We start from the raw sequence: 26,297 nt of genomic DNA on the forward strand, positions 1-26,297 counted from the left end.
ATAAAGCCCGTTGAGTTTGTTGCGCCTGTTCTTCTCAAGTCTGAGGCATTCTTTTTGGAATGGATGGTAGTTTTTGACTTTCAATAAGTGATGTCACATCCTATTTTGAATAAAAATATTTGACTTTAAGCGGCTATAAATGATATATATATATAATAACTTTTAAGAATCTGAAACCGAGTCTCGGCAACAGGATCATCCTGCCACCACAAGCAGCGCCCGTTCACGAGCATGACGAAACCTGTTACGAGAACTCTGCAAACAACAATAAAAGAATCCTAATCTACATATCATGCAATACTCACCAAATACATCTACTTACAATTTGACAATTCTGCTTAAACTTGTAATTAATATTATATTTTTAATCAAAAGCTCAATCCTTTAGGGTAATCAAACCAAAATCACTTTAATCATGCAGGTCATGGAAATTTCTTTTATTTTTATATCCACCGCCTTTGAGGGTTAAGCTTTAATAAGAAGTCGCAAGAAACTCATTGTGACAATCACTCACAAATCATTTCAGTTACAATATATGTAAAGTGATGCAGCAATAATACTAAAACTAGAAATACTCAAAAAAAAAAAGGAAATTAAGCAAAAACAAGAGCTATTGAGTACAAACACGGCCCACTGTATCAACAATAATAGTAGGCCATGGTACACTAGATGCATCAATCCACACACACCGTAAATAAATAAAGGTATTTAGCGACCATTTTATTAGCAATTTTAAACCATAAAGCAGAGTTTCCGGCTACAAGATCATCCTGCCACCGCAAGTAGCGCCCGTTCACGAGCATGACGCATGGGCCAGCCATCGCCTCCCTCGACCATATTTTAGGGAAGGGAACGACCCGTCCCACGTCGCCGCCACAAGCAGTGACATTTCGTTTCTCGTCCCTTATTGTTATAAAAAAAATACTACAACGCAATGTTTGTCCGGTGATTGTCAACAAAACCTTAACATAACCTTACCTGTTACTGAAGATTCAAATAATATATTTTATCTCAAATTATCATTTGTAAACACAGCTACCATAATGCTTTAACATTTCTGATACCTATTCAGGTATTTCCGTTATTTTATTTTTTAACGGAAATTTCCGAGCAAACATTGCCAGCGAGTTGTAGATCAAGAATGCGTTATATATATTGGTGTCTGTAAATAGATACTTTTATTGATTCGAATCATAAAAACTGAGTGATTTGACTTGCCAAATTGGAAACTGACTCGCGGTCCGAGGTTACAGCTGAAGCCAGCTTGAAGCGTAAGCACAAAACTATAAAAAAGAATTGTTTCATCTTATTCATATGTAATATGTAGGTATACGCGTATTTATCCTACTATCAAATTACACAGTAATGTAAGTCTACTGTCATAATTATTACGGCTATTAAAATTATTCAACAATATTCATTGTTTCTGTAATTATTACATTAAGTAAACTAGAGCACCAAAGTTACCGTCATAGCCCAAATGATAGCGAAACTGAAGTGGCAGTGGGCAGGGCACATAGTTCGATGGCCAGATGGGGACCACGTACCGGAAGACGCAGTGTTGGTAGGCCTCCCACAAGATGGACCGAAGATCTGGTCAAGATCGCCGGAATACGTTGGATGAGCGCATCGCAGAGCCCAGGCGGCAGATCGTCGTGGAAATCTTGGGGGGCGGATTTTGTCCAGCGGTGGACTTCTTCCGGCTGATGATGATGATGAAGTGAACTAGATATTTTGAGTTTGAAAGAGCAAAAGCTCATCAATTCAATACAGCTATTTCAGTCTTTACAAACGTTGTTCTGTATTAATATGGTTTTGCTTATTTGTTAAAGCCTAGTTAAGTTCAGTAAGAAAATTTCATCAAAGTTCTAATGGTTCCTCTGCTTTTGTGAGAGAGCTTCGGAAGCGGTGACTTATTACCATCAAATGACCCATATACTCAATCGTCATCAAATATTACCATCAAAAAAAATTAAGCGTTAATGATGACGAAATGATGTATCTTCGGCTTTCAACACGTTCCATACGACATAGAGACCTTCAAGAAAAAAGCATACTCCCTATAACTTAAAGGCCGGCAACGCATTTCTTGACACCTGTTGTTGAAGACGTCCTTGTGTGGTTGCCTCTCCTCTCTCAATCCCGTGAGCCTCTTGCCCGTTTGCCTCTCTTATATAAAAAAAAACTTCGTCTTGCTGTGTATGTACAACATATATCACGGCGATTGTCTGAAGAACGTTTGATTTGATTCGATGAATTTAGTAGTAATTGCTTTCTGTTGTCTTATAGGCAATGGAGCTCTGGGTTAGGTAATCTGTCTGTTGACCGAGCTTCGGATTTGTAAGAATGTACAAAACTTGAACAAAAAAAACTAATAAGGCATCTGAATACGAACCGGGGTCTTCTGCTTTCCGGATCACCCAATGTTCCATCTGAGCTATTATAGTCTTGTATATAGCGGCGAAATTTACCTTTGTATTCTAATGTTATTGTAGCTGATTCTCATTAAAACACGAATAAAACTACATTTTTTTTTAATTGAAACCTAGCTAGATCGATTTATCGCCCCCGAAATACCAAATTGCTTCATGTTGTCTGCCCACATAAGCAATAGCTAGTTCTGTGTTAGGTAATCTGTGTGTAAGAGTAGCAATAATTAAAATTAACTATTATATAATTTTTCAGTAGAAATAGTATAGTAAAAACAGGTATTTTAAGGCTAAGAAAGAACGGAGCCTCCTGGCACAAGCATTCTTTATATGCTTAAAGGAGGTACTTGCCTAATGTTGTAGCAGTGTATTGCCCGAACGTGGTTGTAGTGCTACAGGTGTGATAATATAACGTGTTTACATGGCCAGTGAGAGAGAAGCAGTGCGGCCCGCGCGGCGTGCAGGTGGTGAACACGGGCCCCGGCCACACGTTCGTGTTGGACGAGGACGCCCTGGCCGAGCTGCTGCTGCAGGACGACGTACGAGACCGCGCCGTCGTCGTCATCTCCGTCGCCGGCGCCTTCCGGAAGGGCAAGTCGTTCTTGCTCGACTTCTTCCTGCGGTACATGCATCATAAGGTTAGTAAAGTGTATTTAAAAGAAATCCTAGACGTTTCCAGATCGATACGGCATGAACTTCAAAAAAAGCAGGTGCCGTAGGAGGCCGGCAGCGGTCAGTGACTCTTCTGGGGTTCCAAGAGCGGCGGTGATCTCTTTAAAAATATACATAGGCACATGAAAACGTCTATCAACGGTCCCGATTCTTCTGGACTCTTAGAGTCTAAAGTGTGGGTGGGTCTGTGCTCTCCAAATTAATTAAAACTCTATAATATAATAACTATACCTACACACCATTGCATTAAAGTCCGGACAAACAGACCAACATTGTCAGGTAAAATGTCCAGGTGCCAGGTCGACAAGGGTTTCTACAAACTGGCAATGCCTATAAAATCCTATGTTGTTACATTAGTCATGCCCACCATCTGGATGTGTGGCGATCCTCCACACTGCGGTTTTCAAGGAGCTTTCTTCCACGTACTATAAAGCTGTGGAATCAGCTTCCTTGTGCGGTGTTTCCGAGACGACACGTACACATTCCTTCAAGGCCGGCAACGCTCTTGTGATTCCTCTGGTGTTGCAAGAGAATGTGGGCGGCTGTGATCACTTAACACCAGGCGACCCGTACGGTCGGTTGCCCTCCTATTCCATAACAAAAAATTACTAAGTTACCGTCACACAGCTTCTATAGTTACTTCGATGGCGAAATAAGGCATTGGAACAAAACACAGAAGAGTATGTGTGAGGAGGCGAGTGAAAGAGGCTTTTTCCTCTTTTTTGTCCTTTGTATTTGGATAAGGCCTTACATTGAAAAGCAAATTTAAAAAATAAAGATAGAGATGTAAGTCAGAGCAACATCCTAAGTATAAAATGTTATCTATAAGATTTCTGAATATAATATATCTGCCCTTAAAAACTTATATGGTCTTATATTGTGAAAGATACTGGCACTTAAACGATTTTTTTTTTGAGAGGGGGCAAACGGGCAAGAGGCTCACGAGATGGGGAGAGGTGAAGCAACTGCCCATGGACATCCGCAATAACAGGTGTGTCAAGAAATGCGTTGCCGGCCTTGAAGGTGGGAGTATGCTTTTTTCTTGAAGGTCCCTAAGTCGTATCTGTTCGGGAAGACCGCTGCCGATAGTTGATTCCACAAAGTGGCTGTGCGAGGCAAGAAATTTTGAACAAAACGCGCGGTTGTGGAATGCCAGACGTCTACGTGATGCGGATGGTACTTTGCACGTATTTCCGGTGGTGGAATTCGGCCGCTGGAATAAACCCGAACAGCTCCTCTGAGCACTCCCCGTGATAAATGCGGTTGAAAATGCAGAGAGAACCCACATCTCTACGCAATGCTAGAGAATCAAGCCAATCGGAGATGACTTGATCGTCGATGATTCGAGCCGCTCTTCGTTGTATGCGGTCAAATGGAAGAAGCTGGTACTTCAGAGCACCCGCCCAGAGGTGAGAACAGTACTCCATGAGTGACCGAATTAATGTGATGTAACAGTACTTCACTAAAAGCCACCGCCTGCAACTTTATAAAGCGCCTTATAAAGTTGCAGGCGGTGGCTTTTAGTGAAGTACTGTCTCGCCTTGCTGAGTACACCAAGCTTTTTTGAGCCCAGTTTGGCCTTCTCTTCCAAGTGACCACGGAACTGAACGTCGCTCGATATATCGACGCCAAGTATGCCAATACAGGCTGTGGCAGTTAGAGGAGTGATCTCTAATCGAGGGGATACGACAAAGGGAGACTTTTTAGTGGTGAACGCACAAACTTGTGTCTTCTTGGGGTTGAATTGGACTAAATTTTGTCGGCCCCATTCCGACACTTTGCAAAGCATAATCTCGATTTCAGACACAAGTTTGTTCCGGTTCTCGTCGACGCTATCCCGGGAAATGTTGGCACGGCCGGTGTAGGAAGCATACCCTGTGCTGTCGTCTGCATAGCAATGAATATTGCTGATTTGCAGCATATCATTGATATGCAGAAGAAACAGCTTAATATTGTACAATATACATATACACAAGTTTTCCAAAAGGGCAAGTCAGAGATTACGAACTTCCATTTGCCGAAGCCTTGATGGCTGATATACCTACTTGGCTGGTTTCTTTCACTCTACTTGGCTTGCCACATTTTCAATACATAGCGTCTGGTCATGCAGGATGGGCCGCTTATCTAACCTAGCCGTACCTTTCCCAAGACACATTCCTTCTTTAAATTTGTGCAGGCCAACTACTACTTTTCTTAATAGTCTAAAATATTTTTATGACATTATTATTATCCAAGAAACCTGTGTTTAATTTACAGTATGGATCAGGGGGCGGAGGTGATTGGCTGGGGTCCGACGATCAGCCCCTCGCAGGGTTCAGCTGGAGGGGAGGCTCCGAGCGGGATACCACCGGCATCCTTATGTGGTCCGAGATCTTTAAAGCGACGCTAGACAACGGGGAAAAGGTATACCGGCCCTCCTAGATATATACATCTCCACTAACAGGCCTCCACAACGATCTTATTGTCTTTCGTATCCTGCGGCCCCTTTATTCACGTAATAACGTCACCCGAGAAGCTTCCCACACTGATATTTTAAGCATCCTATTTCCATTGGAAAGAACTGGCACGATTTAATTTCAGGTCTAAAGTATCTATTTTCCTCACGCGATTTTTGTAAAAGGTTTCCGTGGCAGGGTACGTCTGGTCAATAATACAGACCTTCAAACATTATTTTATGTGTAACATCTAATGAAGTGTGTATGTAGATGGAAGGGAAAATGGTATTCAGCAGCTTCATGGGTTAATAAGTGTAGGTGTACTAGACAAACGCATACTGCAGTCACCTTGCAAACGATGCTGCTTAACATCTTCTTCTTGAGGTGCCATCTCCTACCGGAGGTCGGCTATCATTAATGCTATTTTTGTCTTTGACACAACAGCTCGGAACATTTGGGATCCTTTGCTAAGGTTGAACCATGCCCAGAGATTTTTAAGCCACGAAGTACGCCTTCTTCCGGGTAGACGCTTTCCCTGGATTCTCCTTTGCGTGATGATTTGTAGCAGGTCGTACTTAACATTAGGCATTATGTGACCAAAGTACTGCTCAATATTACCTGTTCGTAAGTTAATCCTGTTAAAACATGAATGACTTTACAGGTAGCCATAATTCTGCTGGACACGCAGGGTGCGTTCGACAGCGAGTCCACGGTGCGCGATTGCGCCACGGTGTTTGCGCTTTCCACGATGCTGTCCTCCGTGCAGATCTACAACCTCTCGCAGAACATCCAGGAGGACGATCTTCAGCACTTACAGGTATTGTGAGTTTAGCTCGGCTATTTTCGGATTGAGCCTTTTGGTTGATCATTATTACTGCAGCCAGCCCAGGCTGTGCCAGAAAGCGGGAAGAAAATCGAACCGGATCCTGAGCATAACCGTAGCGTGTGCTGTCTTGCAATAACGGAGGAATCACAGCAGGGTTGCCCGTCTGTGCGGTACCAAAAGTATTAAGTTGCACTGGTATTAACGACTGTGTCCAGAAGTCAGCCGACTATGTTAAGGACATACTCATGCAGTCTTTGGATCTCTTGTTCAGATCCCGGTAGATGCTAATGTTTTTATTATGATGATTTTTTATTTAAAATGTATTTTGCATTTATTATCCATGTAATATGTTAAAGGATGTATACATTGCATTAAATTATATCGTTACCTCGCAGCCATAGTGCATGTTGTTGAGTTGAAAGTGAAGGCCAAGTGTTAAAACGCTTCGTTGTTGCTGAATTACACGAAACAAAAATAAATAGACGCGGCGCCATTTATAATAAGTCCGTTATCTAGCTCAGCGTGCTACCATACCCGGTACGGGAGCGAGTGAGGACCTGGCGATGGGTGATCTGGAGCGTGTCTGTGTGATAGTGATGGTGCGTGTTGCAGCTGTTCACGGAGTACGGGCGCCTGGCGTTGGAGGACGGCGGCCGCACGCCCTTCCAGCGGCTGCAGTTCGTGGTGCGCGACTGGAGCTTCCCCTACGAGGCGCCCTACGGAGCCAGCGGCGGACAGCTCATCCTCAGCCGCAGGCTCAAGGTATTCTTGATAATGGTCCATTTGTTCATAAGTACATTGAGGAATTTGCTAGAAACTGCCACAATTTACTAGAACAAACATAAACTTGATATGCCTATTACTCGGGTTAAGTCGAGTTAGTAAGTCTTTTATAGGGCGATGTATATGCTTTTACAACATGATCCCAGAAAATGTACAAAACATATGTGTTAAGAAATTTAAAGCACATTATTTTGAATGGGTGGTGATTTTTTATGTTAAATAAGAGATTTTAAATCCTATTTTGAATAAAAATATTTGAATTATTTCTATGTGTGTTTGACAAAAAACAATTATGTTGCTTTTGGCGTTCAATAAGTGATTTAAAATCCTACATTGAACAAAAGTAAATGAATTTGGATATATATTTTTTTCTTACTTGCACTTAATCTTGCACCACGGAGTTAGTCAATGTTTACTTTTCTCCTATTTGGAAAAACCCAATAGTATAGTATGAAGTCATATCTCTATCTTAAGATATTATCTATAACAACATGAAACTGCGGTAACGATAACATCCCACTACTATTGAGCTTCAGAATATTAGTTGTATTAAAAAATTTAAACTTCTTATCCTGCGGCCACATTGTTGCGTTAAGGTAAATAAACATTAGTGTTGCGCGACTAGCGTGCATTTCGTCATATCATCTTTATATATATATATATATAATTCTTCAATACTCGTGTTGGCAGTGAACTCCTAAACGGCTGGAGCGATTTGAATGAATTTTTTTGTGTGTGTTCAAGCGGATTTGAGGATGGTTTAGATTCACAATTGAAGTACCTACCTCCTAAACGTCTGGACCGATTTTGATGATTTTTTGTGTTCCAGTGAATTTGAGAATGGTTTATATTCTCAAATTAGTCGATATATAATTGTCGATATACACCAGCCCATGTGTATGTTAGTGAACTCCTCTTAACGGCTGGACTGATTATTCAAATAAAAGACGTGTTTACAGGACAACATCTGTCGGGTCCGCTAGTATAATTATAAAAGTAATTAGAGTTATTTTTCAGTTCTGCCATGCTATAGAAGTACCTATACTTTCTTTTGTCCATTATGAATAATAACACATTTTTGATGTATTTATGTGGATGTAATTCCACAATATCAATCAGTAATACTGTTATCAGGTATCAGATAAACAGCATCCAGAACTACAATCGCTCCGGAAGCACATCACCTCCTGCTTCGGTGAGATCGGCTGCTTCCTGATGCCGCACCCTGGCCTCAAGGTCGCAACCAGCCCCACCTTTGACGGCCGCCTCTCTGGTGATAATCTGCATTGATAATAACGCGGAATTAAGAATAGCATATTTATTTTAATCACTTCTTTCTATATCTGTCTGTATGTCTGTGAAAACTACGGAAATGTAAAAAAAAGTGATTGACAAAGCCTCTCAGCCTCTCTATTAATTTGAAACTACTCAGTACTATTTTTATAACGGACTATTTGTGCCGTGAAGCAGTAATAGGTAAGCATTATTATGTTTCGGTCAAAAGGGCGCCGTAGCTAGTGAAATTTCTGGCCAAATGAGACTTAACGTTTTATGTCTCAAGGTGACGAGCGCAGTTGTAGTGCCTCTCAGAATTTTTGGGTTTTTCAATCATCCTGAGCGGCACTGCATTGTCTTGGGCAGGGCGTTTCAATTACCATCAGCTGAACGTCCTGCTCGTATCGTCCCTGAGTAACATAAAAAAAATAACTTAAGTGACTTTTCCCTACTTTGGTAAATCGACCGTATCTTTATTTCCATAAAGCTTGAAGTAATTGCGTCTTGCGAAATTCAAAAGAATTGTTAAAATCCTTTGTGTGGAAAAGGTTACTTATCGGTACTGGAGCGACCGCCCTCAGGCGATTAAATAATAAATTTTATGGAACCCCCGAGTTTCTTTCGCCCGTTCTTCTCAGCCCTGAGGCATCTGCCACTCGTAGAGTTTCCCCAGCACAAAATATCAGTGTGCCAGACCTTTCTCTTGCATCTCCTTCTCTAGTCTCCCTATTATCTTGGCTAGTGCTACCAAGTTCATTGGGTAGTGACCAGTTTCCCATTATTATTTCTTATTCCCATCCATCTCCCCCCGTTTTCTCCCTCCCAACCTCTCCTCAAATACCGAGTCGTCAATGCCAATTGGCATCAATTTTCATTGCTTATGGACTCAGAAAGTGACTCTTTTACAGAGATAACAACATCTAATTGTCTCCAGATGTATGAGAAGTCATATCGTCAATTTTACAAGCTGCTAATGCTTCAATTCCCATAAAAAATCCTGACCGAAAATTAATTTCTTCCCCTCCTTGGTGGGATGCTGAATGCTCCGCCATGGTCCGCTCGCGAAAAGAAGCTGAGAAAATATTCTCCACATCTTGTAGCATAGTAGATTTTATTTCCTTTAAACAGATTTCTGCTCGCACAACAAGACTTCTTTCCAAAAAGAAATCCCTTGGATGGCGTCAATTCTGTGAATCCTTATCTCCTCGTTCTCCCCTTTCCCTCGTTTGGAAAATTATAAAAACGTATCGTAGAGGTTTTGACATGCCGGACATTTCAAACAATGACCCAAACTCTTTTATTAATGACTTCTTTTACCATCTAGCTCCTCCCTACGTCCCTGAATCTGATTGCCTTTTTACCCCCGATCCGATTTCTACCCTTTCCGACTCAGACAAAATGAACGATCCTTTTTCCTTCTCCGAACTAACATCTGTTCTTGATCACCTTCGTGATTCCTCTCCTGGCGCGGATGGTATACCTTATTCCTTCATTTGTAAATCCTCTACCAATAGCAAAAAAGGCCCGAATTCTCGGAGAACACAAATTATTATACCCATCCTTAAACCTGGCAAGGACCCATTGGTTGCTTCCTCCTATCGTTCCATTGCTTTGTCGTCAGTTCTGGCCAAAATTATGGAAAATTTGGTAAAAAACTAATCTAGAATGGATAATAGAAAATAAAAATCTCCTTTCTAATAGCCAATATGGCTTTAGGAAAGGTAAGGGTACGCTGGACAACCTAAGCATCCTTACTTCTGAAATTCGTTTAGCATTTTCTAGAAGCGAGCATGTTGTTGGGGTCTTTCTAGATGTCTCAGCGGCATATGACAACGTTCACCTTCCTCTACTCAGGCAGAAAATGCACCAGCTGAGTATTCCTGTTAGGTTGATCAATATCATTTGTAATATGTTAATGGGTCGCTCTATTTCCGTCCGCCATCGAGGAACCCTCCTCCCACCTCGAACTGTCTGGAAGGGCCTCCCACAGGGTTCGGTGTTAAGTCCTATCCTATATAATATATATACTTCTGACCTAGGCCTTACTGTTAGCCCATTCTGCAAAATTCTTCAATATGCTGATGATATAGCACTATACTCCATCTCATCTTCTTTTAACTATTCATCATCTTGCTTAAATTCTGCTTTATATTATCTGAATCAATGGCTCTTAGACCACAACCTCACTCTTTCTGTTCCCAAATGTACTGCGGTTATTTTTTCCCGAAAACGCACTATACCGGTCATAAATCTCTCAGTAGGTGATGAATCAGTCCCGTTTAAGGATAATGTTAAATTCCTAGGTCTTTTTCTTGACTCTAAGTTCTCCTTTCTAATAGCCACCACTTGAAGTACATTGTTAAGAAATGTGAGAGGGGTGTAAACGTTATGAGGGCCCTTTCGGGGGTACGCTGGGGTGCCCACCCATTTTGTCAAAAACTTTTATACAATGCTATCGTTCGTAGTCATTTTGATTACGGTAGCTTTCTACTTGAGCCGTGTAGCAAAATAGCCCTGTCCAAATTAGAGAAAACCATTCCAAATGCTTACGAATATAACATAACTGTTGCTATGAAATGTTCTCCCGTCAACGCTCTCCAAGTGGAGTGTGTAGACCCACCTCTTCACCTTCGCCGTCAGTACCTAGCCGATAGATTCCTAACTAACGTAATCCAATTTAGCGCACACCCCTTCTTGATATTCTGCACTCTTTGTCTCTAACTATTCAAACTTCTTTATATTGGTCTCATAAAGATCCGCCTCCGTTAATTAATTCTTATACTAAATTTAAAGCCTTTCCAGTTCCCATTTACCAATCAGCCTTATGCCCAGTCTTTGAAGTAGAATATCAGTCTCTCATTTTCCATCCTAAAATTTTCTTTGACTTTGGAATTACTAAACACTGCCCTGAAGCCAATAGAAAATTTAATTCTAATCTATCTTCTGATTGGTCTGATTGGGTGACGTTGTACACGGACGCATCCAAATTATCCAACAATAGCTGGGTCGGGTCTGCAGTTTGGATCCCTAAGTTCCGTATAATTTTAAATTACAAAAGTCCCCCGCAGAATTCTATCTTTACTGGCGAATCAATTGCCCTGTCAGAGGCGGTGTCATATGTTGAATCACATAAGATCAACAAGGCTTTAATCTTGTCTGACTCATTAAGCTGCTTGTTGGACCTAACAAAAAATCCTTTCAAATCTTCAAACAACTTCACAATTAATTTAAGAACAAAGGCATCCCTGTACAGATGTCACATAATGGGAATAGAAGTTGCATTAGCTTGGATACCTAGTCATCTAGGGATAACTGGCAATGAAACTGCAGACTCGTGCGCTAAAGACGCGATTCAGTCTGGAACATTAAAATTTAATTACTGTTTTCCTCGAGATCTACGCGCTACGTCTAAACACTTTCTGGTTGATTCATGGAATGCGTTATGGCAAATCACAAAACAAACTAAAGGTAAATTCTATGGTTCTATCCAACCCTTTATCCCCTTCAAGCCCTGGTTCTTTCCTCAAAAAAAAAACAAAATAATCTTTTCGCTTCTGTCATCATACGACTTCGCTTGGGATTTGTCTGTTCCCCAGTATTTTTGGCCAAGATCCGGGTAAGGGACCATTCTATATGTGAATGTGGCCTCGAGGAAGGTACTCTTGAACATATTTTTTTCTATTGCCCTAAATTGTCAATTCCTTTATATCACCTTCTACCGAAGGATATCCCTCGCCCCATCAACATCCTTTTCTTCTTACTTTATGCCATTCTCCTTTCATAAAGATTCTTTACAAATTTATTTCCCGCAATAATATTAAATTGTAATTTCTATCCTCCATACTTTCTACGCTTCTATTAGGCACATATTCCTACTTACATTCACACATTTCTCCCTTAAACTTAGATTATTTACTAACAAGCTAGTTAATATTGTTGTGTTATGGGTGTTTATTACTAACCGTACTAACTCTTGTTGCCTATTCTTCAGTTCACAAAAAAACCACAGCTATATCAACCGATCATTTCCTTTCAAATCAGCTCTTTATATACTTCAATCAGCTAAATTAAAATAAAAAATCTCTCCACCTTGACATTGGCCGAATCGTCGACATTCAGTCGACGGAGCCAGTTATAAAAAAAAAGTGGAGAGGAATAGGTGAGGTTTATAATTTATATGTGCGCCCTCATACAATGACTGTTATTTGACTCATGTGCATGATATGACTGTACGCTAATTTGTATTTTATTAATATCCAGACATAGAAGTGGAGTTCAAGCGAGCGTTACAGCAACTTGTGCCGATGCTTCTGGCGCCAGACAACCTGGTGGTGAAGGAGATCAACGGCCAACGCGTGCGTGCCAAGGAACTGTTGGTCTACTTCAAGGCCTACATGAACATTTACAAGGGGAACGACCTGCCGGAACCCAAGAGTATGCTTGTGGTGCGTTGCTGTTACCTTTTATGATTGTACAACACCCTAATAGCTAATTCAACACTCAAGACATTTTCATAGATCAGTTTTTAGTGCTTATTAATAACAATATTGTACTGGCGTTCTGTGCCAATAAGCTGCCAACTGACCGTTCGAGTGACGTATCGTCATAAAATCTTGTATGCTTTGTTCAAGTCTCAGGTTGTGGCTTCATCTACAAGATCTACTTTACAGTGGATAACCTGCTCAATCCCAATATTTGCATATTAAAAAAAACAAAACAAATTGTTTATATTTACAAAAGCGACATAACAAGTCAATTTCCTAATATGCAAATATTAGAGTTGAGCAGGTTATAACTAATAACTAACTGTAAAGTAGATCCTGTAGATGAAGCCACATGAGAGTAAAGTATATAAGATTTTATGACAATACCTCACTCGAACGGTTAGCTCAGTTGGTTATTTCTGTATTAATCCTAGAATTTCCACCTTCGCACGACACGCCACAAGTTAGGATATCATGCCCACCATCTGGATGTGTGGCGGTCCTCCACAGTGCAAGTTTCAGTACCAGTTTCAAGGAGCTTTCTCCCTCGTACTACAAAGCAAAGTGGAATGAGCTTCCTTGTGCGGTGTTTCTGGGACGATACGACATGGGTACCTTCAAAAGAAGCACGTACACCTTCCTTAAAGGCCGGCAACGCTCTTGTGATTCCTCTGGTGTTGCAAGAGAATGTGGGCGACGGTGATCACTTAACACCAGGTACACTCGTTTGTCCTCCTATTCCATAAAAAAAATAGAAGAGAGGGTTATCACTTTAAAAAAAAACAACAAATTGTAAATATGTGTTTGTGATTTGTTCTGCTACTTACTTACTATTCTGTATTATTTTGCAGGCAACAGCCGAAGCAAACAACTTAACTGCGGTGGCGGAAGCCCGGGAGTTATATACGAATCTGATGGAGGAGATTTGCGGCGGGGCGAAACCCTATCTGCAGGGACAGTTGCTGGAGACCGAGCACAAGCGCATCAAGGACAAAGCGCTGCTGGCGTTCAGGTCCAAGAGGAAGATGGGTGGCGATGAGTTCAGTCAGGCGTACTGTGAGCAGCTCACACAGGTTCCTGATCTAGTCCTAATTGTGACGTGTTTTAGTGTTTTGTAAAACTGTTTACTAAATAATTACAATTATCATCCGCCTTATTTATATTCTCATGAGAAACTCATTTCTACACTTTTAAACTTCTTATTATGAAGATTCGGTAATCTGTTGCACTTTATGCAACTGTAATAAACAATTTAACAGTACTGAACTTTATTAACAGTAAAGACTACTTTATAAGGAGTGTTAAAAATAATTCAAAAACACACATACATACACACTCACACCAAACCACACAGGCACATATACCACGTCTTATTATAAATTATTAATACCTAACATAAGTTCTGTGGGTTTTGTGATGTATTAAATAAAATAAACCATTATTGACGGCTCCAACATTTTACATGATTTTTACACAATCCATGCTAGAGCTAGTAAGAATGAAAATAAATCATAATAAAAACATTATTATTTACGAGTACAGGAGACGCATCAATTCAGACAAACTGTAAATAAATAAAGGTACCTATAATGTCATATCATATGTCCAGGACCTGGATGAGCAGTTCCAACAGTTCCGCGCGCACAACGAGAGTAAGAACATCTTCAAGGCGGCTCGCACGCCCTCCGTGTTCTTCGCCCTGGCGCTGCTGTGCTACGTGCTGAGCGGACTGCTGGGGCTGCTGGCGCTGTACCCGCTGGCCAACCTGGCCAACCTGGCCATGGGGCTGGCGCTGCTCACTCTCACGCTCTGGGCCTACATCAGGTGATGGCCACTTCCTGTCAACTGAGGACACGCCTCTATATACTACTACAGCTTCGGAAACAAATGGCACTTTGAGAGAGAAGCAGCGGCGCAAGAAACTCTCCCAACATTCTTTTTTTTTGCTCTCTTTTTAATGAAATATACAATATTGCCGTCATTGCGATTGCTATAAAATAATCATAATCTAGTCCTAGGCTGTCAGATCACTTAGATATTCAACTGTGGAGTAGTAGGAATTACGACAAAAACTTTCAAATTTATTTATAGATAATGCCTGAACAGTGGGACTTTATTATAAAAGTGTATACATTTTTTACACTTAAAGCTACTATGTATCTTTTGAAGCCTACTAGAATTAGTTACAAGCAATCCCTTATTTCTAGTATTATAATAATGAAAACCACTATTAAGAGGAAAAAGGTGACAATTTTTGTGAACGTTTATTAAATTAACGTGAACGTATTTCATAAATGTACTGACAATAAACACTCATAATATTTATTTCTTTAAATTTTTATTTTAGTGATTGTCTATAACCAAGCTGATATATAACACGAACAGAGCTTTCTTTCTCCTTCAAACTCAGCTACAAGTTCGTAGTACATCTCCTATGTTTATCCTATCGCCCTTTCTATAAATTACGACACACAATATTTTTTTTAATATAAATTAAGTTAGAAATATATTTAAATTTTTAGTATTCATTTTAATATAAATCTAGTTTTAGTATAAACGATTTTATTATCTGATGTCACAAAGCTACCCTTCATACATGACATAACTTATGAGTGCCATATAAGTTAATATATATTTGTGATAAATCCCTTAAATTATTAGAGTATTATATATTCTAGGAAATAAGATCGAAAGGGATTTTTATAATAAATTTTAGAAGCCAGGAGACTACGCCTTTGGTCGACATCTTTTGCCTCTCCTCCTGTCACTTTCTACAATATTGTTTAAATATAAAAGTGTATCATGCTAACATAAAATCCTGATGAATGACTGATTGAATTTCTATATTTTAAAATGAAAATGGATTACTTAATTGAAGTATTTATTTGAAAAAATTCTCATTTTGTCAACAGGTACAGTGGAGAAATGAGAGAGCTGGGAGTTTCAATAGATGACACCGCTAACTGGATGTGGGATAATGTAAGTGAACATGTTTATTTAAAAATTATTCACTTAAACTTAGAATTTATTAACGTGTTAAGGAATAGAAGGAAACAAGACAGCTCATCAGCTGGCTGAAGAGAAGTTTGCTCCTCCTTTATTGGAATTTGCTAGCCCTTCCCCGTTGCGCCGCCCATTTATGCGTTAGCTATACCATAACATCGCCCTCTGTATGACTATGGAAAAAGCAGTACTGTTGGTCGTAGATCAGATTGTGACCCCCTAGGTTACCCAAGAGCTGACGGTTTAAAATACCTTTCATGATTTCGGAGAGCAGGTATGTAATAGCAATAGTCATGTAGTTAGCCGAACTGTGTCCTTTTTTTGGATCGGATGGAAAAGGGCTGACTTCCATGAGTCCGGGACCACATCTTTTGAGTCAACTCAGCGGCACACGTTCTATTCACATTGGGAGAAATGCCATCGGGCCCGCTCGGCTTCTTTACTTCCAACGAAAAGAGCTCGCCAAACAGTTTTCTGTCCGAGCGAATGGTCGGTGGTGTTTTTCTGTCGTCAAGAGCCAAGTTAGAGGCAAAAATAATGCACAGATGGTCTTTCTTTTTTACCGTATGGACCAGGGTATCATTCCTCATGTGCATGGTCAGCAGGGACATCTGGTTGGAATCACCAAAAGCTGCTTTCGTCATCTTCGTTAATTTTTATTTCGTTTTAATGACCAAACCAACCAGATATAAAGAGTACGGCCAAAGAGATTTTATTATATCTATAAACTTACTATATTCGAATATACTCAGCCCCGACCTAGGTAAGCATGTTAAAAACCCCAAACAAATTAATGTAGAAAACATTGGAAGAATTAATTGGAACTTACCACTATTTTCAGGTGATGAAGCCAGTTTACCAAGCAGGGTTGGAAAAGGGAATGGAGCACGCAGCGGCCGCGGCAGCCGACCGAGTGGTGGGCACGGCCAACGGGAAACACAAACAATTGTGATGTCACGTGGCGCGCGCACCACCACGTCTCTCTGTGTGCCCCACAGTGTATCTACGTCACGACGCCGAGTGCGGACGGTGTCTGACTGAGTGCCAGTGTTCTCTAAGTGTTCAGTGCTTTGGTAGACAACATCTCCGGACCACTCCAGCCAAATTTAAAAGTGACTCTGAATGTACTGTTAAACAATTAGTTCGAAAATTTCAGGGAATGTATATTTGTAGTATAAAATACTCAAGAAATATAGTAATAATTGAATCATCATCCAATCAGAGACTTAATTTTATTCAAAAAATTATTGCATTTAAAAAATTTACATTTGCATGCTTATACAGAAGACTAAAAGAAACTTTTGTCTGTCAAATTGATTATTTAGTTAGAGAAGTACACGTTTTTGTAAGATTAAATATCAAAATCATGTAAAGTTATAGTTATATGTTTTGTACAACTAATTAGTGCAAATATTAACATCTTATTGCTCAATTCTATTTAATATATTGCAATAATATTTTATATTATGGTATCAGTTTTTAGTTATGTTGGCGTTATAAACCATGGCTCTTTTTATGAATGTCAAAATTTTATAAATAAGCGTTATAGACACTGACCTGTATAAATACCACTGGACAGGCTGCCATATGTTTGACAGCAATTTTTTTGTGCCGATTTGAAGCGCCACTCGCGAGCGCCCACAGAACTAATTTTGACGTATAATACAAATGGCTGTGAAAGAACTTACAATACTCTATAGAATTTTTGCATTTTGAATTAATTTCGTTCGTTTTCCGTGCTAATAAACTTCAAGGATCAACATAATCAGGTACACATTTTTTTGTAAATAGTTTCCCAGCATCTATCGGTGTTCGCTGAGGGTGTCATCACTAGTTTTAGTTCCGCAGACTCTCGCTACATGGCCAACAGCGGCAAAATGTCGAATATCAAACAGGCACAAAAACACTTTCACAGCCGCCAGTCCAGTGGTATATAGTAGAGGTCAGTGATTATAGATGTCACATTATGTGTGAAGTCACAAATGAAACAGGTTGTGATATAACACAATATTACCTATAATGTAACAATAACAACATATTATTTTCCAGTTAAAATAGTTTAGTATAAAATTGCTTGTAATTGTTTCAATATTCTTTGATGCCTAAATTCAGCTAGTAATTGTTAATAATATTTTAAAGTATTATGTGAGGACCTGTGAGAAATGAATATACCTTTTGATGCCAATGCAACTTCAATTTTAGCCATTGATATCGATAAAATTATGAACACTTTAGTGCTATACAATGCGGATTTTATAGTTCTTTTGTTAATGTCCCTTCTGTAACAGTTTTATACAGAAAGGAAATGTTATTTTCAAAATTTGAATGTGTTGCCAGTAAATATTGTTTATTATTATTGTATATTATAAAGTATTTGATGGAGAATTCTCCTTATCAAAAAAATAGTTTGTGGCTTGTGTGTTTTTATCTCCCATATTAACACAATGGAGATAAAAATATAAGGTCGAGAGATGATATTGTAATGTCGTCATTTTAAATAATCACAGCAATTGGTGGTGACAATGATTATAAAGTTTTTAAAACTTCAGATTATAAAACTAAATTCATCTTTAAAACTTTATCATAACCATAAGTCACAAACTATTTAAGTAAGTATGTAATTAAAAGAAAAAAAAATCGTCAGTATCATGTAATTATTTAGATATTCAAGGACGAATTTGGTGTTGTTAATGGTATAGGATGAATGGTGGCGGAATATTTTCTTAGGGGTGTTGTACAGAGAATAGACAAATTTAATGTAGTACATATTTAAGTTTAGTTTCTTTAATCAATCTAATTTAAACAAATTGTTATTTTTTAAAGTGAAAACCCACACTTGTGGGATTAATTACACAAATTAAATTTGAAAACTTGTTCCGTGCGGGCGCTCCTTCCACTAAAGCAACAGTTCAAGCTACATATTGTTGATAAATCTTGTATGTCTTGTTCAACTCTCAGGTTGTGGCTTCATCTACAGGATCTACTTTACAGTTGATAATCTGCTCAACCCCAATATTTGCATATTAGGAAATTGACTTAAGATGTCGCTCTTACAAATCTTGATGGTTTGAGTCCCACATAGTTCTTAAATTTTTATTTAATAATTTAATTAATTTGTGCAATCTAATTTGTTGAATTGTTAGATTCAATGGTTCACTCGATAGTTTCAGTTATTTGCAACCAATTTCTTGTCAATTTTATTGGCAAGGTTTTGACATATAGTGTTCTGGAAAATATTTTCTGGAGTCACCTCCTCACCCAGAATAGAATGGGGCTTATTATAGTCTGAATTACAATCTAAATTAAGGGTAGGATAGACACATCTACAGCTAAAATAATCACTATATTATGCTTCCTACAGATAATTATTATTACGTTGAGCACTAGCAAAGTGACAAACTGAACCATAAATGCACAATCTTCTGTTTTTATTCAATTATGCCTTTATTTACAATCTTTCAATTTTATTATGTATAAGATTTATGTGGCATTGCTTTATTGTCTTGCTGTCTTCATTTTGACAGAAAACAGAAGAGTTTACTTACTGTAAATTGTTACGAAACCAAACTAACCACCATTAGGCAGAACATCAAAGAAAATGAATCAGTTAAAAGTTACAATTATTATCTTTTTGATCTTAAGTTACTTTTTAATATTATGCCTTGTCTATATGGGAAGTAATTAGGGTATCGCATGGTATGAACACCTTAAGTTTATTATACACAGATAATGAAAATGATTATCAGGGTCAAAGATGATGTAAATACTACGTAATAAGAGGCGGGAGACTACCTAAGTAAAAATTGAAGTTTAGTTTAGTATGAAACATGCAGTGATTTGACATAAGTTTTGAAATAGTAGTAATTACAGTATGGCGATTGACGACGAAGTATGATCCGGCTAAGTTTGAAAGCGAACAGGGAAGCTTTCTATGGGCCCTTAAAACGTCGAGATCTGATGAAAAGTCGATGTTCCAAAAACGGTGTAAAGCCAATAACTTCTCTTTTTATAATATAGTCTGTGCACTGGACATTGCAGTAAGGCAGCAAGAAAGTAATGGTATATGTTGCAACTTAAACAGCTCAAATATTTTTATTCACAATAAAATTTTAAAATCACTTTTTGAACTTCCTATCTTACTGTTATAGTTTTAATAATTTTTGTTCAGTTTATTAACATGGAGGTAGCCTTTGTTTTTTTGCCATAATATTAACCTTCTCACTTTAGGGGGAATTAAGGCACTATTTTGGTTTTCGTTTCATTAGTTAATGATTAGTATTTGTAGATAGCATACTAAGTACTGTTTTTATCTGTGAAAGATTATTATAGAGCCTTTAGTGTAGGGCTGGATATGTGAGATAAAATCTCATTTTAATAATTATTTTAATTGAGTATTTGTTGGATTAAGTGCAATTTTCAACAATTGTGTAGTATCTATCAAATATGTAAGGGCCGTAGCACACGGGACTGTTCATCTAAAGAACACTACAATTTGTATAATTGTTTTCGCATGAACCCGATCTAAAGTATTTATCACAATTTTAGATGTTTATTTAAAAAAAAAAAATCGAGCAATAACTATTATTTTTAGCAGATTGTACATATGCAGTCAGTTTCAAGATATATATATTTTTTATTTGGGTTATGTGAAAATAGAAGTGATAAGTTGTCGTTTGTAATAATTATTCTCGACCATTTAATTGTCAAATATCTCCTTTTAAGTCTCAAGATCATATTGAACCTGGGGAATTGATCCTCAGCCATAAAGTCATGACATCAACTAATTCCCCAAAAAAATATATACTTAAAGGTGAATTGTATTGTCAGTTGAATGAATCTGGTAACTGTGTGCTACAATCCGACACACATGAATGTTTCCCAAAATGTGCCAATTTTGTTTTATAAAGTTTTAGGAATGTTTTAAATGTAATTCGGGAGCAATGTTTAGCACTAGCTTAGCTAGCCAATCTGTTTGCAATGCTTGTAGTTGTGACTGTCTGTGCCTAATGTACATTTTATTAATAGAGTCGACAATTCAGTGACTCAATTGTGCATGTTTTCTCTATGTTTGAGACAACTCGGGACTCGGCTGTGCCTATGGTACCTATGCTACTCATGCGTAAGAAGGACATGTAGATACAATATTATGTACAACTGGCCATATCTAGATGTAATCCTGAACACCGTGTTCTGAGATTTTGATTGGTCCCCGTTATTTAGTTCTTGTTGTTCATTAGAGAGTTTATTTTGTTGTTTTAAATATATAAAACTTAAATATATTATTTAGATTCCAAAAACTAGAGTCTTGTTACAAAATTAATTCACAACTTTGTTTATAAAGGATTGGGTAGTTCATCATTGCAAATGTATTGATGATTGCAATGATTGACATAATATTTTAATTACCGTTGTATTTGTGTGAGATTTTGGGACAGTAATGAAAAATAAATGAAAACGTTTTTTTATCAGTGTTAAGATTTGAAATAGAATCACTTATAGCAAATAAAAGCTTTTAAGACATGATGACCTAGCATTAAATTTCTAAAACATCATTTATAACCATTAAGGGTTTACTTTAATAAATATTTTTCTATTTCTTCCAGTTTAATTGTAGAAACGACAAGGAACTTATCAATTATAAATGTTTAGCTTGACTTTTTTAATTTTCTAACTTGTAAATAGGTCCATGTATTGAATGTTTGGGTTATCACCAAAGACTTCTATGTATACTACTAGACAAAAAGTTTGGAATAACAATTTTGTCGCAATTTAGGATCGCGCCGGCTGCCAGAGAGGGTGTAGGCATGATTAATATGCCTTGCAAACGCAGATGTTATAATAATGACAATGTTTTTTTGTTCACTATAAATTAAAATTGGTGTCAGTTTGTTGAAAACAATGTTCATGGCTTACAAAAAATGTACTGGTCTTCTCGCTTGCTCACAGTGGACTAAACGAGTTGCCGGGTCGGAACCAAAACTCAGTGAGCAATTATTGAAGGCCACGGAGCTTGTCTAGTAGTACACATAGAATTTGTTTATCACCAAATAGAATGGGTTGGTTTAGTTTCATTTATTATTCTTTTACTGTGACGTTTAATATGGTGGTTCATAACTCCCAAATAGGCAACAAATATAAAGAATTATCACTTTTTTACAGTGGAATAGTACATCTATGTAGAAATTTTCTTAAGTAATAGACATACCTACAGGACCAGGTGGCAGCTCTGATGACAAATTGTGAGATTCACATTAAGTTTTTATATTTAAAACTTATGACCGTAACACCATATGTCATGCTACAGATATTTACTATAATATATATTTTTATGAACTTATCTTCTGGAGGATCTATTCAGAAATACTTATATATAAAGGAAAAACCTATTGTAAAGTTATTTCTTATTTAATTTATATTATTATAAATAAACCGTCCATGATGCGTTCAAAAACCGCAATTTATGACCACTATAAAAATAGACTGTTTTATTTGAACAAATGTTAATCAGTAAAATATTATTATTACTAAATAATAAGATCCATTTCGGTATTATTATTTCATTCAAAGGTCATTGAAAACATGTTGATGTTTATTGACCGACCTGATAATGATGACAAATTGAGCAAAACTGATGACAATATAAAATAACTATATTCTTAGAGTACACATTTAAATAATTCATCTTTACATCATGGGTTAGATATCGCCCATTTTCAAACATCTCTAAAAAACAAATAAATTTGATTTGACCTTTATTCTAATATCAGTTGAGATGACGTTGTCAATTTGCTAGCATATATTTTGAAAAATTATTCATGTAAGTAAGATATCGAATGATATAATAGATATGGGCTGACTGTAGTGTGTCTCTGAATTAAAAAAAAACTATGACATAAGCCAGAATACTTTTCATTACCAGTTTAGATTTATAGTGGTTACCATATGTGGCTTCTGAATGCATCATGGAGGCTTGTGATATGTTGGTAGATACAGTAGTGTATGAAATTGTACATAATTAGGCATTAAAACACTGTTGTGATGTTATTATAAACTCCCACCTGTGTTAAATGCCCTTCTTTATGTATAGTCACATAAACTACTATTCAACAATATAATAACACAAAAATATTATTTGTGTTGATGTTAATACTACGTAAGTAATAAGAGGCGGGACTGCCTAAGTAAAAATTGAAATTTAGTTTAGTATGAAACATACAGTGAGATTTGACATGTTTGAAATACATATGGCGCCAAAGTATAATCCGGCTAAGTTTGAAAGAGAACAGTTGCTTAAAACGTACTGGATTTCGGCTCTCTTCGTTTTTTTACAATCTATCATTGACTGCATGTTTCATACAATCGAGTGAATTGCTTTTTTCTTAGAGAATTTCGCTAGGCTGGCCTGCTTAAAGAGTATGCTGGTATATCACAAATGTATTAACTCCAATGAAATAATGTACAGAAATCTATCTAGAGATGATTTTATGAAAGTACCTAACTTATGAAAATATATATTATATGATTTATTGAGCATTGCCTCTGGTTTGTATTATGGGTATGTTCTGATATGCACTGCGACCACTGTACAGTGTGACATCAATTTAGTATACTGTGAAGCCGTTCCTATATAGCCAGTTATATTGGTTACTATTTAAAACGGAACGTAATCCCGTATACTGTCAGCCGCATCTTTTGACGCAGCATTCAAATGAGTGTATTAAAGTTTTCTAGTTCGTTAAAAAAAACTGTTGTTGGATTACTGTCAAATTAAAAATATTTGGGATTAAACTGTAGGTATTGTTTATAAAACGTTAGGCACTCGACTGGTTTTGACTGATCACGCGATCAAAGTACTGCGAGTACCTTACCTCGAAAACGCCAGTGCTCACAGTAGAATATGGCGGCGATTTATGACATCATATATTTCCCTAGGGTACTGCGGCAGTATACTGGCAGTCCATAACGGAACTAATTTTTCTACAGTGATAGCACTGTGCAGTGCTCGCAGTGCATATCGGAACATACCCTATGTTTAAACCACATGGTAATGGGCTTTCTTAATGACAATGTCAACCGAATGTGAGGTTTACATATTTTACTTATAACGATGTTTTTTATTTGTCATCAAATAGGAATTTGACTGTTTGGCTTGGCTGAATGCCATTTTGAGCTCACTTGATCATTTTATGTCCCTTCACAGAACTTGCACTGAAAGTAATCCTTTGGAACAATTACATGCCAACTTGTGGGTTTGACTCTAAATTTGTACCATCACTTTAAATATAAAACATGCTGTTGATGTGTCGGTTTGTCACTGAAGATTTGGCGAATATTTTCATGTCTTGTGTAGTGATAAATTTTTGTTAACAATAATATTATTGTGATTTACATGTAAATATTAGGTCGATAATATACTCTACTTATGTTGAAATTTTGTTTTTTTTTTCTTTATTAACAAGTAGGGTAGGGTCTATATCAATAGGTATATGACTTCAATAAGTCAAAGATCTGTATTATCACAAATTTCAGTTTAACGTTAAGGCGAGGTTTTCCCATCACTTTAGGTAAAAATTGCGCGAACGTTAGATTCGATAGGTACGCATGGACACGGGCGTCGGGCATGGCTGAGAACGAACCGAGCGATGCGGGTCAACGACCGCCGACCCAGAAGGACCCCGTAATATTTTTTAAAACTTACAGTTGTGCTAGAGTACGGAATTACTGTGATAATATTTTTTATGCATTTTTGAAGTAAATATTTTTTATCGACGTATGAGAGTGATGTTATATTACGCGCAAAATTATGATTTCAACATTATGGATATCGTATCCGAGATTCTCGAAGGTACAGAGAACTAATTTGGGATTATTTTTGAAATCCAAGATGGCCGCCGCGCAAAATTATGATTTCAACAATATGGGTATCGTATCCGAGGTTCTCGAGGGTGCAGAGAACGAATTTGGGATCATTTTTGAAATCCAAGATGGCCGCCGCGCAAAATTATGATTTCAACAATATGGGTATCGTATCCGAGGTTCTCGAGGGTGCAGAGAACGAATTTGGGATCATTTTTGAAATCCAAGTTGGCCGCTGCGCAAAAATATGATTTCAACAATATGGGTATCGTATCCAAGGTTCTCGAGGGTGCAGAGAACGAATTTGGGATCATTTTTGAAATCCAAGATGGCCGCCGCGCAAAATTATGATTTCAAAAATATGGGTACCGTATCCGAGGTTTTTGAGGGTGCAGAGAACGAATTTGGGATCATTTTTGAAATCCAAGTTGGCCGCTGCGTAAAAATATGATTTCAACAATATGGGTATCGTATCCAAGGTTCTCGAGGGTGTAGAGAACGAATTTGGAATCATTTTTGAAATCCAAGATGGCTGCCATATAAAATTATGATTTCAGCAATATGAATATCGTGTCCGAGGTTCACGAGGGTGCAGAGAACGATTGTGTGATCATTTTTGAAATCTAAGATGGCCGCCGCACTTAATTATGATTTCAGCAATATGGATATCGTGTCCGAGGTTCTCGAGCGTGCAGAGAACGATTTTAGGATCATTTTTGGAATCCAAGATGGCCACCGCTCAAAATTCGTCCTCGACACCCTCGAGAACCTCGGATACGATATCCATATTGCTGAAATCATAATTTTGTGCGGCGGCCATCTTGGATTTCAAAAATAATCACAAAATCGTTATCTGCACCTTCGAGAACCTCGGACACGGTATCCATATTGCTGAAATCATAATTCTATGCGGCGGCCATCTTGGATTTCAAAAATGATCACACAATCGTTCTCTGCACCCTCGAGAACCTCGGACACGATATCCATATTGCTGAAATCATAATTATGAGCGGCGGCCATCTTTGAATTCAAAAATGATCACAGAATCGTTCTCTGCACCCTCGAGAACCTCGGACACGATATCCATATTGCTGAAATCATAATTTTGTGCGGCGGCCATCTTGGATTTCAAATATGATCACACAATCGTTCTCTGCACCCCCGAGAACCTCGGACACGATATCACTATTGCGGAAATCATAATTTTGTGCGGCGGCCATCTTGGATTTCAAAAATGATCACAAAATCGTTATCTGCACCCTCGAGAGCCTCGGACACGATATCCATATTGCTGAAATCATAATTATGAGCGGCGGCCATCTTTGAATTCAAAAATGATCACAGAATCGTTCTCTGCACCCTCGAGAGCCTCGGACACGATATCCATATTGCTGAAATCATAATTTTGTACGGCGGCCATCTTGGATTTCAAAAATGATCCCAAAATCGTTCTCTGCACCCTCGAGAACCTCGGACACGATATCCATATTGCTGAAATCATAATTTTGTACGGCGGCCATCTTGGATTTCAAAA

At 38.0% G+C, this 26,297-nt stretch overlaps 1 protein-coding gene across 3 annotated transcripts in view; it reads left to right on the forward strand.

Annotated features, from left to right (window-relative positions):
* The window catches only part of LOC126965176 (atlastin), a 45,759-nt gene extending 21,421 nt beyond the window's left edge, over positions 1-24,338 (forward strand). For all 3 annotated transcript variants that reach the window (XM_050808619.1, XM_050808617.1, XM_050808618.1), the window contains 10 exons: positions 2,859-3,067; positions 5,358-5,504; positions 6,198-6,353; positions 6,975-7,124; positions 8,280-8,418; positions 12,681-12,865; positions 13,756-13,977; positions 14,514-14,728; positions 15,817-15,883; positions 16,749-24,338. In XM_050808619.1, the coding sequence (XP_050664576.1) occupies positions 2,859-3,067; positions 5,358-5,504; positions 6,198-6,353; positions 6,975-7,124; positions 8,280-8,418; positions 12,681-12,865; positions 13,756-13,977; positions 14,514-14,728; positions 15,817-15,883; positions 16,749-16,859 (1,601 nt within the window). In that variant the 3' untranslated portion in view covers positions 16,860-24,338. The remainder of the gene's footprint in view (positions 1-2,858; positions 3,068-5,357; positions 5,505-6,197; positions 6,354-6,974; positions 7,125-8,279; positions 8,419-12,680; positions 12,866-13,755; positions 13,978-14,513; positions 14,729-15,816; positions 15,884-16,748) is intronic.
* The last annotated feature ends 1,959 nt before the right edge of the window (positions 24,339-26,297 follow it).

Source organism: Leptidea sinapis, chromosome 6, assembly GCF_905404315.1.
Source record: "Leptidea sinapis chromosome 6, ilLepSina1.1, whole genome shotgun sequence".
Lineage (NCBI taxonomy): Eukaryota > Metazoa > Arthropoda > Insecta > Lepidoptera > Pieridae > Leptidea > Leptidea sinapis.